Source organism: Geotrypetes seraphini, chromosome 16 (assembly GCF_902459505.1).
Source record: "Geotrypetes seraphini chromosome 16, aGeoSer1.1, whole genome shotgun sequence".
In the NCBI taxonomy this organism is placed as follows: domain Eukaryota; kingdom Metazoa; phylum Chordata; class Amphibia; order Gymnophiona; family Dermophiidae; genus Geotrypetes; species Geotrypetes seraphini.
Genome location: NC_047099.1, coordinates 15,683,874 through 15,702,085, shown reverse-complemented (window position 1 = coordinate 15,702,085; position 18,212 = coordinate 15,683,874). Strand labels below are relative to the sequence as shown.

Here is an 18,212-nt window from a genome sequence, read left to right as displayed (position 1 = left end):
TCACCCTGGAAGAGACTCCTTGCAGACAGAACTATTATGTTTTGCAAAGTGGAGAGATACTTGGCACTATTCATCATGTCATCAATCACCTGAAAGCGTCCAATGCCTTTGGCTGACATACAGCCCCAGACTATGTTTTTTGTTGGATGCTTTAAAGTCAAGTCTAGGCACTGTGGTTTGAAAGCCTCATTTTTAAAACATCTTACAAATGTGCTGCACTGGCTTCCTAACACACAGAAAGTATTCTCATCGCTGATGAGAACGTTTTCTCACACCTCTGGAGTTCACATGCTGTACTTTCTGGCTCACTCAACCTGTCGCTTTCTTTGCATCGGCGTTACCAACGGCTTCTTTCTTGGTCTACAGCAACGTAGGCAAAACAGGCACCGCCGACGTACTGTTGAGGCAGATACATTCACTGAACATATTTCTTGCCACTTGGCTGACAATTCTGGTGATGTGAGTTTGCGATCTGCCACTGAGATCCGGCGAACAACCCTGTCCTTTTGCAGAGTGGATTTGCAAGGTCTTCCACTTCGAACCCTGTCAGTCACATTTCTTGTCTCTTTTTTCTTGCTGAGCAAGCATATGACTGTACTTTGTGGCGTTGCCGGTGCCGGGTTTAGACTTAGGCCCCGTTCACCGCTCAGCCACGGCCGATCTATACGTGCCTTCAAAATAAGTTGGAGGTCCTGCTGGCTAAAAATAAGAAAAGAATCATATGGTCAGGAATAATAAAGTTCTTTCCTCAAATGGTGTCTCCCTTTATTGGCAATGAAACACTTTTTCCATGGTAAATTTTCCACTTCAAAGAAATATGAAAAATAAACTAGGGCTTTCAAAAATATAGCCCTCACCTTCTTGGCAGGTACAAACAGGTAAGTGTACTAAACAATACTTAATAGCTCAGTTGTAGTAGTCCCAATATCTGAGCAAATAAAAGAAAACAGAATACAGTCATAACAATTGTCCAGTTCTTTTGTTCAGAGTCTTCTCTAAGATTGCTCCTAGGTTTGAGAGCAAACGTTGCAGAAGCCTGGTTGGTAACTGACCTGCCCAACCAGATATGCACACCAGTGGGGGAAGGGAGTAGCTGAATCCACCTTAAATTAGCCTTTAGTCAGCTTGCCAAAAATTGGCCCCACAATCCCAACCCAAGGATGGATAGTGGATTCTCCCGGCCACAATTCCCTCACACAATTAGCACACCATAAGTTCCAAACACTCTGCAAAAAGACAGAACTCAAACTTGCCAAACAAAAATATACCTGACTTTTAAAGACAAAAAGCAGGTTTCCTCGTGGCTGTGAGCTCAGCACAGCTTACTTAGCTTCACCGTGTTGCTTGTAGCAATTCACAGCCAAAAATCACCACAGTTTAAAACACACAAGGAAAAATAAAGTTAATGCACTTAACTTTCATCCATCAAGTTGTCCTGTGGTTCCATGGCAGTCTCCAGAAATTCCATGGGTTCCGGGTTGGCTGCTTGGCTGGCCTCAGGGACAGGAGCTACCTCTGACATCTCAATGTCTTGGATTTGAGCAGCTTCAGGAGTCCGGTCCTGGGATTCTGCTTCCTGGGATGATCCAGGGTAGACTGACTTAGTTCTCCTTAGGGCAGCCTCTAAAGCATGCAGCTGACCACTCCCTAGCTTGAAAGGGGGCAGGGCAGCTTGTTCCTTACACTGAGCTTTCCTCTGTGCTTTAATTCCTTGCAGCTGAGTATTACCTGCCCTAGGAACTTGTTTCCTAGGCTGTTGCTTTCCAGGTCACACCTCCTATTGCTCTAGGCTGTTCTCTCCTTCTTCCTCCCCTCCCCAGGGCTTAGTGGCTTGGTGCTTAAACTGGAACTCTGATCCTAGCTGGAAACTAGGAGTTGCCCTGTCACATTGGTTAGCCCTTTTTAACAGAGGGCTACGGTTAGAAGAAGCCTTGTCTGGAACACGCTGAGCTAGGGTTGTGAGAACTTTGATTACACTTCACCCTGGCTGCAATTTGTCGGCTTGAATAGCCTTCTTCATTAAGTACAACTGCCATCACACGTTCTTCTTTTGAAAGATTTCTAACTTTTCCCATGTTGCGATTATGCTGTCACTGGAGTAGCAGACAGTTACGAAAACTGATTTTCCCGCTTCGCCATATATGCGCATGAATGTTGTGCTGTGATTGGTTCCTCAAAGCAAATGCCATTGGTTGAAAATTGAGTGATCTGATTAGACTGTTTCAATCCGGTTTTTGACATGAAATATCGACATTTTTTGACATTCTGTAGTTTATTACAAGTCTTAAATCTGAAGTCATAAATCAATTTAAAATGTGCAGGGTGATAGAGCATAAAATTCTGAACATGTCAGTATATAATATGCAGCAGTAGACATCAGAAATATTGCTGTGATCCAGCAAGAAAGACGGAAAAATGTATTACTCGGAGGTGATGCAAAACTGCTGACAAACACCAATATATACTATATATATATATACACCGTATTTTCACGCATATAACGCAATCGTTATACACGATTTGATGTCAGAGAAAGGGTGGGACCGCTGGAAGAGGAAGCAGCGCAGGCGCAGGGCTCACAGAAGGGCCGGGACCGCCGGAAGAGGAAGCAGCAGATGCAGGGCTCACAGAAGGGCCTCATAGATCTTGTTTCAAAATATTTCCAAAAATATTTGAATTGAAAAGTATGAATTGCTTGTTTGTTTACGTATTTCAAAATATGTTTAATCTGCAAGTTACAATTATGGGTGACATGCAAGAATAATTACAATTGAGAATAACATGAACACATAAAAATAATTAACTAAAAATAAAGCTTGAAATGCATGGTAAAGCCCCATCAAAAGTAATTTATAAGATCCTTCGAGGTGATTTTCAGCCAGCGGTAGGCAGTGCTCACTCCAGTTTCTGGTTGGCAAGCATGTGCCTAGTTAAGATAGGATAACTATATTCATACTGTCCAGTCTATGCACTAACCTTACCTGGTTGGTGCTGAATATCAAAGGATAACTTTGACCCAACATAGTATCAATGAAACACCTAACAAGTACACATTAGAACATTCAGATAATATAAGTAGATATGATGATAATGCTTTTCTTACTAAACAAATTACAATGTGCAGATATACAAATGTTATTTGAATATTCTCCCTTGCTGTCTATTATTTTGAATTGTACTGACATTTATCATATATTTGTGATTTTGGTTTTCTGAAGTGCCTTTAAATCAAGTTTCAAGTTTCAAGTTTTATTTAAATTTGATGGTTCGCTTAATATTTCTAAGCGAATTACATAAAATGTACAATTGGAGTAAAACATTAAAAATATTAATAAAATTTCTACAATAAATAACACAGAGCAATTTCTGACTGACAATACTGACGGATACTACAAAACTGGAATAAGGTGGAGAAAACGTGAGGGAAAAAGTTACAAAATTTTGATTCCTAGTGCGGAGAAAAAGAGGGTTGGAGGGGGGAGGTTAAGAACATTAGGATTTGGGTACAAAAATTCTGGAATTAAAATTTACATGAAATGATAAGAATTTAGAGGTTAAATGCAGCTTTAAAGAGGAATGTTTTTAAATTATTTTTAAATGAGCTAAGATCTTTAGTATTTCTAATATACAAAGGAAGGGTATTCCAAACAAGCGGTGCCTTAACTGAGAAGATGTCGTGGCGTCTCGTTCCTATTGTTTTTAATGAGGGGACCATTAATAGATTTTGTGTATTAGATCGGAGAGAACGATTTGAGGTTTGTGGAATTAGAAGGCGATCAATGAACTGTGGTTCATTGGTAGTTGTTGTTTTAAATACTAGTAGAGCTATTTTGTATGTTATTCTTTGGTTAATAGGTAACCAATGTGAGTTTATTAGATAAGGCGTTACGTGGTCGTATTTCTTTCCATGATGAATTAATTTAATGGCGATATTTTGTATAATTTGTAGTCGCCTTTGTTCCTTATGTGTTATGTTTAAATACAATGAATTACAGTAATCTAATTTTGAAATTATGAGGGAATGGACTAAAATGTTTAGCGATTTTGCCTCTAGGTATTTAGACATTGACCGGATTAACCGTAGGCGATAAAAGCAACTTTTAACGATAATATTGATGTGTTCATTTTTTTTATACTGTTTCATGTTAGTTTTATTTTTAGGTTTTAATTTGCTGATTTCTTCATTGATTGTATTCTGTGTTTATATATGGTCATTTTACTGTTGTTACACTGTTGTCAAAACTGTTTTATGCTAAACTGTATTTGCTGTACACTACATTGGATGATTCTCTTCATAAAGGTGGTCAATACTAGAGAATGACACAGTGGCTGTTACCTGCGGCTAGCCGCGGGTAACCTGTCAAAACAGTGTGTGTGTGTGGGGGGGATGGGGAGTGCTCACTGAAAGCACGGGAATAAGGCCATCCACCACACCGTGGAGCGGTGAATGGCCTTGTCTCCGCAGTTAAGGGAGGGAATGCATGCGGTCAACGATCACGCGCGGCACCCTCCCTCCTTCCTACCTACTGAATCTATCTCCCTCCCTCCCCCTTACCTTCATGGCGTGTTAGTAAAGTAACTTGTTCAAGCCAGCCGAGCCTGCCTGCAGTTGTGTGTGAGTGGCTGGAAGCTTTTCTTCTGATGCAACTTCCGGTACTAATGCGCCGTGAAGGTAAGGGGGAGGGAGGGAGATTCTCAGGCCGCGCAAGGGGTGCTGTAGGGCAGTGAGGTGGCGAGAGGGAAGGGTGGTGGTGGGGAGAAGACGCTGAAGGGAAATGGGGAAGACAGAGTGGGAAGAAGACGCTGAAGGGAAATGGGGATTGGGGAAGGCAGAGTGGGGAGAAGACGCTGAAGGGAAATGGGGAAGACAGAATGGGAAGAAGACGCTGAAGGGAAATGGGGATTGGGGAAGACAGAGTGGGGAGAAGACGCTGAAGGGAAATGGGGAAGACAGAGTGGGGAGAAGACGCTGAAGGGAAATGGGGAAGACAGTGGAGAGAAGTCGCTGAAGGGAAATGGGGATGACAGAGTGGGGAGAAAATGCTGAAGGAAAATGGGGAACAGAGAGTGGGGAGAAGACGCTGAAGGGAAGAAGACAGAGATGCCAGACTATGGGGGGAGCGGAGGGAAGAATATGGGTGCCAGACCAATTGGGGGGGAGGGAGAGGCACAGAAACAGAGCAAATGGAAGATGCTGAGAGAAGACAGACAGTGGATGGAAGGAATTGAATGAGAAGATGAGAAAAGCAGAAACCAGACAACAAAGGTAAAAAAAATTATATTTATTTATTTCCTTTTTTTTCTTTAGGATAAAGTAGTATATTAGTTGTGTTGATAAAAATGTATAAACAAAGCCCTGCGAGTTGAACATCTCATTCTCTAGTTCAGCAGCCAGAACTTTGTTTTATAAGGAAGGAATAAGCTAAATATTGCAGTACTGAGGCTTGTATGAATACTACGGGGATAGTAGTCACGGGGACGGGGATGGAGCTGGGACAGTGGTCGCGGGGATGGGGTGGGGAAAGTGGTCACAGGGATGGGGACAGGGCGGAGACAGTGGTCGCGGGGACGGGGCGGTGATGGGGACAAATTTTTCCCCATGTCATTCTGTAGTCAATACATCTTCCTAAAGGTGATACCTAACGGTAAGAGAGGGAATACATGTAAACTTCTGAAGCTACAGCATGTGTAAGAAGAGCCCGCCCTCTTGTGGCAATGGAGGTGCTGTTGATGTTAAAAATAAACCTGGTTGTTTCCAAACCAAACATCTAAATCTCATTTAAAGAACAGTGGAAAATTGTAACTATCTACATAAATCTTGCGTAATATTTCCTCCTCTTTACTGTGCATATTCTATTAGTCCAGTTAAACTATTGAGAATCTGATACTATCATTATAATGGAAGAAAATGCATGGATAAGGAAGTCAAACATTTACTGGCAGCCAGTAAATATATCTTCCTTTGAAAACCTTTGCCAGAATTTTCAGGTTATAGTGAAAGCATTCATATTTTAAAATGCAATTTCTCATTGAAACTGGTCAATTGATGGTATAAGGGGAGGGGATATTTGATGTGTATGTTTTTAATGGAATATTAAGTAATGTTAAAGTGTAAGGCGATTGTATCTTATGTTGCACTTATTGAAAGTTTTAAAAATGAATAAAGAATAATAAAAAAAAGAAACTGGTCAGTATACCTTTATATGTTGTAAAAACTTCAATAAAGATTATTGAACTTAAAAAAAAAAATACAATCATTTTGAACCATATCAAGAATATGGGCAGGACCATCAAGATGATGTGGAAGAAATATTCTCACATATGATATTTTTAAGTTGTTGTCTTCCAGTTAATTGCCCCCTTAGGTCAGGCCTGATCAGAATAATGTAGCACTTGCGGATGAATATGCAGCCCAGCAGTTCAACATTGGAAGCCAGAATGGCAAATATCTCGACAGCCACCATGTATTTGCCTTTGACACTCAGGTAGGCTGGGATAAAGGTCACCCAGACACTGAAGAACACCAGCATACTGAAAGTGCGTTGACAGGTTCATTATTCCATATTGCTCTCCCAGAATTCTCTAATCTAGTAATCAACATTTCCTAAATATGTTATGTTATGTTATGTTACCTCTTCTATGATACAACCAGAAAAAAGATTTTCTTAGTCACAGCTCCAACTCTTTGGAACGCTCTACTTCTATATCTATGGAAAGAGACCCATACTGACAAATTTAAAACAAACTTTAAACCATTCTTAATTTAGAATGCTTATGATCTGTAACTCTCCTACTCAAATAACAATAAAGGAAGAACATATCCCCCTACTGTACTTACCTTATTTGTTCTACTATCCAATCACAAAATGTATATCACCCCTCTTTCCCATATGTGTTGAAATATTTTGGCACCATCTATGTCATAGTTATGTCACCCTAATTCATTTTAAAATTTTATACTTTAGCTCTGTATACCACTTAGACAAATTTTTAAGTGGTATATCAAATTTTAAATAAAACTTGAAAACTTGAAAATAAAATAAACTTAAATATATAATCTGGCCCTACTTTTTTAGTGACCATTTTCTCAGAAGCTGAAAAAAAAAATCATTTACATAAGGATGTAAGAATAGCCTTATTGGGTCAGATCAATGGTCCATCAAGCCCAGTAAGCCCATTCTTATGGTGGCCAATCCAAGTTATTAGTACCTGGCCAAAACCCAAAGAGTAGAAATATTCAATGCTACCAATCCAGGGCACAAAAAAGGGGGAATAGGCTTAAATCATTCAAAGATAGAGTGATAAAGACAAGTATATGAAGCAAAAAACCACTCTTGATGATGTTTATAAGTATACTGTGTCATACAGTACATTTCAATAACTCAGTTTCAAAATCCTATCATTCTAACTTTGGTATTCCACAAGGCTCCATCTTATCACCTCTTTTATTTAATATCTATTTGGCTCCTCTCCTGACCCTTTGTCAATCAATAGGGTTTACCGTTTACGCCTACGCCGATGATCTTCAATTATTGCACCCCATTGATCCCAATAGCCAAAATGAGATTCAGTCAATTAATCATAAATTGAATAAAGTTCACGACTGGTTAAATACTAATAAGCTTTCTTTAAATATTTCAAAAACTAACACTCTCCTCTTCCCCGGGAAAGAGGGAGCACAATTAATTTCTCCAGTCACCATTGAAAATACTCCACTTCCACCAATCACAACTACTAAAATCTTAGGTGTCCTTATAGATAATAAGTTAACATTTTGACCACAAATTAGTGCATTGGTTAAAAATTGTTTTTATAAATTAAGGATGATTCGATAGTTGGCCCCTCTACTTGATATTAGTTCCCTGAATGTTCTGATCCATGCACTTGTAATATCAAAAATGGACTATTGTAACTCATTATTAAAAGGGATCTATCATAAAGACTTAAAATGCTTGCAGCTTATCCAAAACACAGCCATTAAGATAATCTCGGGAGCAAAGAAATTTGATCATGTTACTCCTTTGCTTCAAAAAGCCCACTGGTTGCCTGTCCCACACAGGGTAACTTATAAAATCACCCTTCTGACATTTAAAACTTTGCAGACCAATACACCAGCATTTCTAGACAGACTTTTGATCCCATATGACCCTCCGAGAGCTTTAAGATCTATTTCTCAATACAATCTTAACATTCCATCTTTAAAAATAATCGGTACACGTCGTACCTCAATTTTTTCTGTGACAGCCCCTATGATCTGGAATACTCTTCCTTTACACTTAAAAATGGAAAAAAACTTAAAAAATTTTTAAAGCAATTTAAAGTGCTTTCTTTTTAAAGATGCTTTTAATTGATCAATTGTATTTTAGAGATTAACCAATACTTGTTTTTACATTTATTTTCCCAGTCCCTTTTGTGTTTACCTTAAATGTTTCTCACATTTTCTATATCGATTGTATTTCTCCCCTTCTTCCTATTCGTGTTTAGGGGCCTTTCGGTCCGTATTTACCTAGTATGTAATTGCTGTCAGTCTTGTAGTTTTTTTATAGAAATGTATGTTTTAATTGTTAAATTTTTGTTTAAATGTTATTTTAAATCTTGTTCAACGCTTTGTAGTTTCGAAAAAGCGTTTAATCAAAAATCTGAATAAACAATAAACAATAATGGTGTATGCAATATTTATAAACTTTATGCTCAGAATCATGGAGGCGATAACTGGGGAGGACCCCGACACTACCGCCTCACCGCCCAATCATTGCATATAAAAAAGAGTAAAAAGCGACTTCAAGTTTGTATACTTGTATACTAATGTGCCACTAGGGCTTAAAGTTCTTAACTTGTGTACGTCATATCATTCAAAGAAAACACAGCAAACTTATCTTATAGCTTGCAGGTTCCGACGTACCACGTTTCATTCCTGCCTCAGAGAACCAATGGAGATTTACAAGGATTTTTAGTAATGGGCGTAAGTGATTCAAAGATGATAAAGAATGTCTCATGTAATAAATGGAGAACAATTCACACATCTTCTTCCTGATGTGAGGCGGTAGTGTTGGGGTCCTCCCCATTTATCGCCTCCATGATTCTGAGCATAAAGTTTATAAATATTGCATACACCATTGACACAGTATACTTATAAACATCATCAAGAGTGTTGTTTTTTGCAAGCAGTGGCTTCCCCCATGTCTTAATGACAGACTATGGACTTTTCCTCTAGGAAATTGTCCAAACCTTTATTAAAACCAGCTACACTATCCACTCTTACCACAATCTCTGGCAATGTATTACAGAGCTTAACTATTCTCTGAGTGAATAAAATTTTTCCCTGTAACTTCATTGAGTGTCCCCTAGTCTTTGTACTTTTTGATGGAGTAAAAAATTGATTCACTTGTATCCATTCTACTTCACTCCATTGTGCCCAGCAGTCCGCTCCTGCGATGGCCCACAGGTCAAAAACCAGCACCCTAACTGAGACCAGATAAAGTTAGACAAGTTCCCGATGAATCAGAAAGTACGCAGGTAAATCTAGGCTCAGTTAGGGCACTGGTATTTAAACCAAGAGCCGCCGTGTGTACAGATTGCTGGGCACAATGGACCACTAGTCTGACCCAGCAGTGGCGATTCTTATGTTCCTATGAGTTCTCTTAAAATCAATAGGAGAAAATTTTTTTCACTCAGAGAATAGTTAAGCTCTGGAATGCGTTGCCAGAGGAAGTGGTAAGAGTAGATAACGTAGCTGGTTTTAAGAAAGGTTTGGACAAGTTCCTGGAGGAAAAGTCCATAGTCTGTTATTAAGAAAGGCATGGGAGAAGCCACTGCTTGCCCCGTATTGGTATCATGGAATATTGCTATATCTTGGGTTTTGGCCAGGTACTAGTGACCTGGATTGACCACCGTGAGAATGGGCTACTGGGCTTGATGGACCATTGGTCTGGCCCTGTAGGCTATTCTTATGTTCTTAAGTTTTTATCCTAACTCGATACATACTGATCTAATACCAATATCCGTAATATACAGTTTACAGGTTAAATTTGTCACAGTTACAGTACAAGTTTTTACAATACAAGTTTTATCCTAACACAACACATACCGAGTATCTTGTATCAATATACAATTCTTTGTAATCTTTCAGTTGTTGGAATTAGGTGAGCAGGTATGGTTTTATTGCTTTCCTAAAGTTGAGGAGTCCTTCAAAGGATCTTATCTGTGAGGGCAGTTGATTCCAGTTGGTTGGTATGAAGTGAGAGTAGGAAAGTCATTTGGTGGTTTGCAGTTGAAAGGCGTGATCGGGGGTGTTTTGAGATATATTTCATCCTGAAAGCAGAGGGACCTGTTGGGCACATAAGGAGGAAGCTTGGCCGTCATATTGCCTGGTACCATGTTGTGCAAGGATTTGAATGATTGCATCAGGCCCGTGAAAACACAACGTTTGACTAAGGGCATTCAGTGAACCAACAATAGAGACTGAGGGACTGGGTCACAGGAATGGAGGTTCTTTAAGCAGTCTGCCGCATTTTGTACACAATGTAGGCATTGTACATTCTTTACCGTGAGACCGTTAAATAACAAGTTACAGCAGTCTATATGGGAGAGGACTAAGGCATAGGTAGCTGGGTACAATCAGACTCAGAAAAGTAGTTCCTTATTTTTCAGAGTTGTTGCAGGTAGTAAAATGAGGAAGATATCACCTGTGAGATGTGGTTGAAGAGTGATAGGATGAAATCAAGGAGTATTGCTAGGCTGCACGCTTGATCATTAGCAGTTACGGTAGTCGAGTCCCAATGTAGAGAGGACGGATGTAGTTGCAGTGTTCTTTGTAGGAGGTCCATCTTGGAGATGTTTAGTTGTATTTTGCTGACAGACATATTTTGCTTGTATAGTCTTTATGCGTTGTTTGACGATTTCACATTTTACAGTTTGAGTGTTTAAATAAAATGAACAATTTTAGACAAACTGAGTGCTTATTTTATATTAATAATTGATATTTAACATTATATTTCATTTTGCTTGGAAATTTAAATTTTATGAGTGTTGTACCAATGTTTTTAAAATGAACCATTTTAGATGAACTGAATATTAGATATTGTGACAAACCTACTGCATCCCCGAAGTGTATCACAGGGAAATATAGTAAAACATACAAACCCCGGTGCAGAAGGGCTGACCGGGTCAGTGCCCAAGAGAGTAATTCAGCTGACTACCCTGTAAGCAGTGAGGAAGACATGGAGACCGAACAAGAAAACTTTGCTTTACCTGAGTTAGTGTCTAAGCAAATGCAGAAATCTCTGCTCTCTCATTATCCAGTGCCTGGGAGGCAGAAGGCAGACAAGCAGTTTACCCTGAGAGAAACGGTACAAGCAGAGGGAAGGAAACCCTCCCCACCTCTGAAGCTACAGGGGAGTGGTTTCTTCCTTCAGCTAAAGTGAGGCTCTGTAGAGAGCTAAGGGGAAGGAGGAAGGAACCCTCGAGGCAGGAGCAGTGCAGAGGCAAGAAGCCCAGCAGGAGGCTGAGCTTGCCTGGAAGCAGCCAGGGCAGCTTGCTGATTCCTATTGGGACATGAAGGAAGAACAGGTTGTGAACTCTCCTTCAGAATCCTACCTTCCTGAACCTATGCTGGTAGAGGAGTGAAGTACTGAGTTTGAGAACTGGCCAGAGCAAATGGAAATAGCTTGAGAACTGTGAATCCAGGGAAAGATTATTTTCCCTTGATGTGTTTTCTCTCTGATAAACTGGGAAAGTGTTATGGCAGAGACTGCAATATTTGAGACTGCAAAGTTTGCCTCCTGATTAACTGGGCAGGGGTTGAGCACAAGAGCCAATACTGTTCTCCTGTACAAACAATAGATTAGCTGAAACAAACACTGGGCAGAAAATCAGCCTGGGAATTGCTCTGGTTCCTTGTTCCCAAACCTCCGTGAATGCTGACAGCTGTTATCTGATTGCTATAGCAAGCAACCTTGTAAGGATGGAGATCTGATAAGTTCTGATCCAGGGCATCAGAACACAGGCAGGGTTAACATGCAGGCAGTTCTGAACGCAGGCCGGGTCGGCACACTGACCTAGGCCCTGTGTGTGGATCGAGGCCTATGTGTGGATCCAGGCCTGGGTTTGGTTCTGAGGCCCTGTTTCTCATTTCCTCTCCCTCTCCCTCCTGCCACGTATACATTCTAAGCAAGGACAAGGGTTGCACCTTGAGCAGAAGGCTGAGGCATTCCCCCCTCCCTTGCCACATATTAACTTGACATACATTTACCCTTTTTCTCTTATCTTGTTTAAGCATCCCTTATATGGGCAACTATCAGACTTTGCCTGAGCAAGGCTAATCAAGAGAGCTTAAGAAGCATGCATTATAACCTTTGGACTGTCACATGCCATAGTAAAATTTGAGACATATCAGAAAGGTACACATTGGGAATCACTTTATTATAACTGTTATTATGTATTCATATGTCACGTGAGATAGTAGCTTTGAGACACACATGATATAGATAAACAATGGTTTAATCCTCACTGTAAATGCATTATGAAATTATAACCTTGTAGAGCATTAACTAAGTAATTAATGGAACGGGGAAAGAAAAATAGAAGTCGCTGCGGGGACGGGGACAAGGCCATTCACCAGCCCGTGGAGTGGTGAATGGTCTTGTCTCCGCAGTGAGGTATCAAGGATCGCGCGGTCCCCGCAGCCACCGCCCGCCCACCCGTAGCGTTTTGCCAGCTCCCTCCCTCCACCTCACCTTATATTTCAAGTTTGCCGGCTTCCTTTTTCCCGAGCCGCACGCGTTCACACAGTGCACACGCGGCTGCGTGAGTCAATCAATTTTTTCCTCTGACGCAACCGGAAACAGGAAGTTGCAGGAGAGGAGAAGTTTGATTGACTCGCGCAGCTGCGCATGCACAGCTTTTTGAACGCGTGCGGCTCGGAAAAAAGGATGCCGGCAAACTCAGAATATAAGGTGAGGTGGAGGGAGGGTGGGGGCTGCTGGACCTTTATTTAAGTATATAAATACTTAAATAAATATTGAGGCCTCTGCCTTGGGGAAGAATGATTTGTTTGTAATGTCTGCCGGTGCAGAGTCCAAGTGCTGGAGTGCATTCCAGGCGATCTAGGAGCCCTATTGGAATACGCTCACTTTATAACAACATAGTCTTATATTGAATAAATAATTGGTTTCTGTGGGTGGAAGTTGGGTGAGGGGAGTTGTACTGATTATTGGATGGTGGTAGTTTTTTTTTTTTAGGGGGGAGGGATGTTATAATATATGGGGAAAAAAACTCTCCTGCAAATCTATTTTTCTCTTTCTGCTTTCTCTTAAACATTGGCCTCTACTGTTCACTTCTTTGGTATTGTATCATATTTTTATCTTACTTTTGTTTATTATTGTAAAATTCTTCTGTAATTGGTAACTTGGACTGGATGTATTCTTATTTGGCCTTTGTTTGTTTCTTTTGTGGTTTGCTCGCAATAAAGATGATTATATATTTTTTTAAAAGATTCACCATGATGGCTCCACATTTTGATTCAATTGCATTACAAGCAGCATTTCCCACAGCCCTTCTCTCATGTTTTCCACTCCCTCCTCGGTAACATCAGCCTGAGTGAGAGTGGTTCTTTAACTTGCAAACATTTGTACACAGCCTGTGCTCTTTCATAAGACAGGGACGACGAGAGCAACCTATTAATATAATGATGGCGCAGCTGATTTGCTTACACATCTCTAGTTCAGCAGCAGGAACTTTGATTTATAAGAACGGAATAAGCTAAATATTAGAGTACTAAGGCTTATATGGATGCTGCGGGGATGGTGACGGGGCGGTGAATGGGATGGCGGTGACGGGGCGGTGAAAGGGATGGCGGTGACGGTGATGGTGACGGGGCGGTGCAGAGGATGGTGGGACGGGGACGGGGCGGTGACAGGGACAGATTTTTTCCCCGTGTCATTCTCTACTTGCTAACTACAGCTCAAGCTTAGTGAGTGTTTTCCAGGTAGCAATTTTCAGCAGGACATTTCTAAAGCTAAAAGGACTTTGGACTCTAATGGCAGATAGCCTGCATAAGTATAAGACTCTGGTGAAGAGAAATGTTATGTTTTGTGATTTATTTGACAAAGCCCAGAGCAGATTGAATTGTATTTTTGTTTTGAAGAATTCTTTGCTAGTTTGTAAAGTTTCATGCCACCGGTGGAACTGGGATTGCATTATGTTGCTGAGGCCAGTGGCCCAATAAAGCTTGTAATTCCCACTAAAGCCATTCTGACTACTGGATTTTCTCTAGAGAAGCACACACAGGCTGTGCGAGGTAATAACCTAGGGCTGTCCCATTTGAAAGGTTCCCCTACTTCAAAAGGGCCCATGCCAGAGTTTAAGTTATATGTCACTGCCAGGCTGCCTAAAGTGCTCGGCTGAGGTACAGGTGGTGACAATATTTGACATTAATAATTGAAATTTAACATTATATTTGGCTTGCAAATTTAAACTTTATTAATTGACATTTAGGAACCATTTTAGACAAATTGAGTATTAGATCAATTGTTTAATTAGACCAATTGTATTTTAGAGCCATCGTCATTAGACCAATTGAGTATTAGGCAAACGGTGATTAGACCAATTGTCAGTATCCTGTTAACAACATGGTTTTATGTTAAACTGTACTAGCTGTACACTAGGTTGGGTGAATCTCTTAATAAAGGCAGTTAATAACGCTTATGTCCTTTTACCCAAGTTACATTCTGTCCATCATGGTGACTTGTTTGTGCCACCCATAAGGGAATTGAGACTGAATACCTCACCTCGGTTCTTTCTACATGGCGAGACCCTGAAACCTGCTATAATAAAATTTTTCATCTTTCCTGAGTGGGCAGGGCTATCAAGATGATGTGGAAGAAATCCTTTTTCATGCAGTATTTTTAGGATATTGCTTTCCAGTTAACTGCTCCCTCTTGTTCAGGTCAGGCCTGAACAGAATAATGTAGCATTTGGGAATGAATATACAGCCCAACAGTCCGGCACTGGAAGTCAGGATGGCAAAAATCTCCACAGCCACCATGTATTTGCCTTTGACGCTCAGGTAAGCTGGGATAAAAGATACCCAGACACTGCAGAAGACCAGCATGCTGAAAGTGATATGCTGAGCCTCATTGAAACTATCTGGCACCTTCCTTACAAGGAAAGCCACAATGAAACTTGAAAAAGCCAAAAAACCCATGTACCCAATTACACTATAAAAAGCAATGGTGGATCCTTCGTTACACCGTAGTAACATTTTCCCAGTAACAGACTGGGTGTCATATTCAGGGAATGGAGTAGAGCTGAGCAGCCAGATGGTACACATAAGAACTTCACCAGAAGTGCAGAGAAGGACTAGATAGCAGGAGACTCTTGACCCAACCCATTTTCTTAACTTACTGGTGGGATTAGTGGCACTGAAGGCAATGACGACTGTGACAGTTTTTGCAAGCACAGAAGAAACAGCAATGCTAAATATTATCCCAAAAGCAGATTGTCTGAGAAGACAGGTCACTGTTCCAGGGTGTCCAATGAATATCAAGATGCAGAAAAAAGACAACATGAGGGAGATGAGGAGGGTATAGCTGAGATTCCGGTTATTGGCTTTCACCATAGGTGTGTCTCGATATTTAATAAAGATTCCCAGCACTAGGGCAGTGATGATGGTAAAGAGAATAGAAATGGAAGACAAAGCTATACCCAAGGGATCATAATAAGACAGGAATTCAATGACTCTTGGGAGACACTCATCTTTCTTCTCACTGGGCCACTGATCTTCAGGGCACTTCATGCAGTCTTTTGCACCTATGGAATATAACATATATTAATGATTATTTTGTGAATATTTACATATTAACAGATCCGAGTTTTGAGAAAAAAGGAGCCACTAGCTCACATTGTTTGGAGTGACTGATAGACTATTTGCACCATGTGGGAAGGCCACAGGGATCTAGGTCAGTTTTGGGGGTTGTTTGTGCCTGAATATATTTATGATTACACGTGAAGGCTATAAGAAGGTTCCAGAATGTGAAATATATAGGGGTCCTGTATTCTCAGCTACACAATGGATAGACTGGTTAGACTGGATTGGATTTACAGTATTTGAGTCAATATACCATCACTTACATAAGTATTAAGTGGTGTCCATTACATGATAGACAACCAGTTAAATGTCCCCTTGTGTTCATATCATGCCTAAACAGAATAATATAACACTTGGGGATGCAATGCAATGTATTTCAAACAGGCAGTGGCAGAGTAAGGGTGGCAGAAGGTGGACTTGAACTTAATAAACTTGAAAACTTGAAACTTGACTCACTGTGAATATTTTCCATGCATCTCCTCTGGAACAAAATCCAACAGTCTGCAGTAAAAATGGTGGAACCAAGACACGAAAAAACTGCAGAACACTGTACAAAATATAGGAAATGTTTATTATAATAAACAATTTGTTGCACACAAATAAACCACTGTACTGTACATTTCTTGCCACCATTTTATGGATCTCTGATGAAGATGTGTAGATCAAAACACAAACCGTGTTGAGTCCATTTATCTATCTTAGGTGGTTTATTTGTGTGCAACAAATTGTTTATTGTAATAAACATTGCCTGCATCTTGTACAATGTTCTGCAATCCCATAGATTCCAATAGGTCCTTGTGGAGTGTCTCTGAGATGTGGAGTGGAGTGTCTCTGAGATGAAAGCTAAGACCATGTCCCCGTAGGGTTGGACCACCAGATATTCCCACCAAATATTAAGGAAATTACCTTGTGCAACACTGCATGTACAACTTAGAGCTAGATTCACTAGCCAAACTGATCATGCACCAATTGGTTTGCGAACCCTTTATGACCCAATTTCTCTCCGACCCAATTCACTAAAGTGTTTAGCGATCCCCTTCCTGATCCGTGCATGCAAATGAGGTAAATGGCATGCAAATTTGGGAGGGAGATTCATTAAACACTTTAGCTAACATCGATTGGGCTTGCTGATCAGAAAAGAAGTGACTGCTAAAGATCAGTCGCTTCTATCCTGGTCAACTCTCCTGCCCTCTTCTGGCTTTTAAAACCACGGCTGGCAATTTTTACAGAATACATAAAAAATGAATTATTCCTTTTTTATGTTAATATATATTTATTGATTTTCAAATCATACAATCAAGATTAACTTGTACAGAAAGCAAGATTAGTAATTCTACATAAAGCAAGAAATAATTCAATAACATTGAGATCATTTATAACTAATATGCTCAAGTCCTCAAATTATAGGATCCAAGATTCCTTAGCGAGAGCAAAAGAAAAAGAATTGAACAAAATGTACATTCTTACACTTAGAATTAGCTAGAAGGCTGATTGCTGGGATTGATCAATAATCTTAGGGCTTATGATTTTTCTGCCTCCAAGCGAGAAAGCGCTAAGAAGGAAGTCAACTGACTAGGCTCAAAGAAAACATATTTAACTGTTCGGTAATGCACTATACACTTACAAGGATGTCGTAAATAAAAAGTGGCACCTAAAGATGTAACACCTGGCTTCAACATTAGAAATTCACGGCGACGCTTTTGGGTCTCCCATGATAAATCAGGAAATATCTGTACTTTAAAGTCCATAAATTCTTTCTGTCTATTTTTAAAGAATAGTTTTAACAACCAAACTTTATCAATAGAGAGTGCTACTGATATAATCAAGGTACTTGGTACGACTGCCTCTTTATCAGATTTCTCCAATAACTCTGATACGTCCAATAGTCCTTGGTCCAACGACCTTTTTAACGGTTTATTTTTATTAGGTAGGTAATAAACTCGTGATAAAGGGGGTATCGAATCTTCCGAGGCCCCCCAAACTTCAAGAAAATATCTCTTAAACATTTCTCTAGGTGATACCAATGATAGCCTAGGAAAATTAATTAATCTTAAATTGTTGTATCTGGAGTTATTTTCCAAGTTCTCCATCTTTCTCCTAAGGTTGATGTTATCTTTCATTAAAATTTCCTGTAATTGTTTGGATGATTTTATTTCCTGTTCAAGCTTCTGAACAGAAGAATTAGAGGCAGTCATTTCATTTTCCAATTCTTTAAGTTCAGTAGAGTGTTGAGACAATTTCCCCTCAATTAACTGAAGTTTGGGACTTATGGTCTTCACTAGTCCGGCCATAAGATCCCACAATGAGTCCAGAGTTACTTCTGAGGGTTTTTCCAAAGAAATTAAAG

At 40.0% G+C, this 18,212-nt stretch overlaps 1 protein-coding gene across 1 annotated transcript in view; it reads right to left on the bottom strand.

The window, feature by feature from the left end:
• Window positions 1-14,890: 14,890 nt before the first annotated feature.
• The window catches only part of LOC117349729 (vomeronasal type-2 receptor 26-like), a 39,189-nt gene continuing 35,867 nt past the window's right edge, over window positions 14,891-18,212 (bottom strand). The window contains exon 3 of the mRNA XM_033923320.1: window positions 14,891-15,807. Within this exon, the coding sequence (XP_033779211.1) occupies window positions 14,891-15,807 (917 nt within the window). The remainder of the gene's footprint in view (window positions 15,808-18,212) is intronic.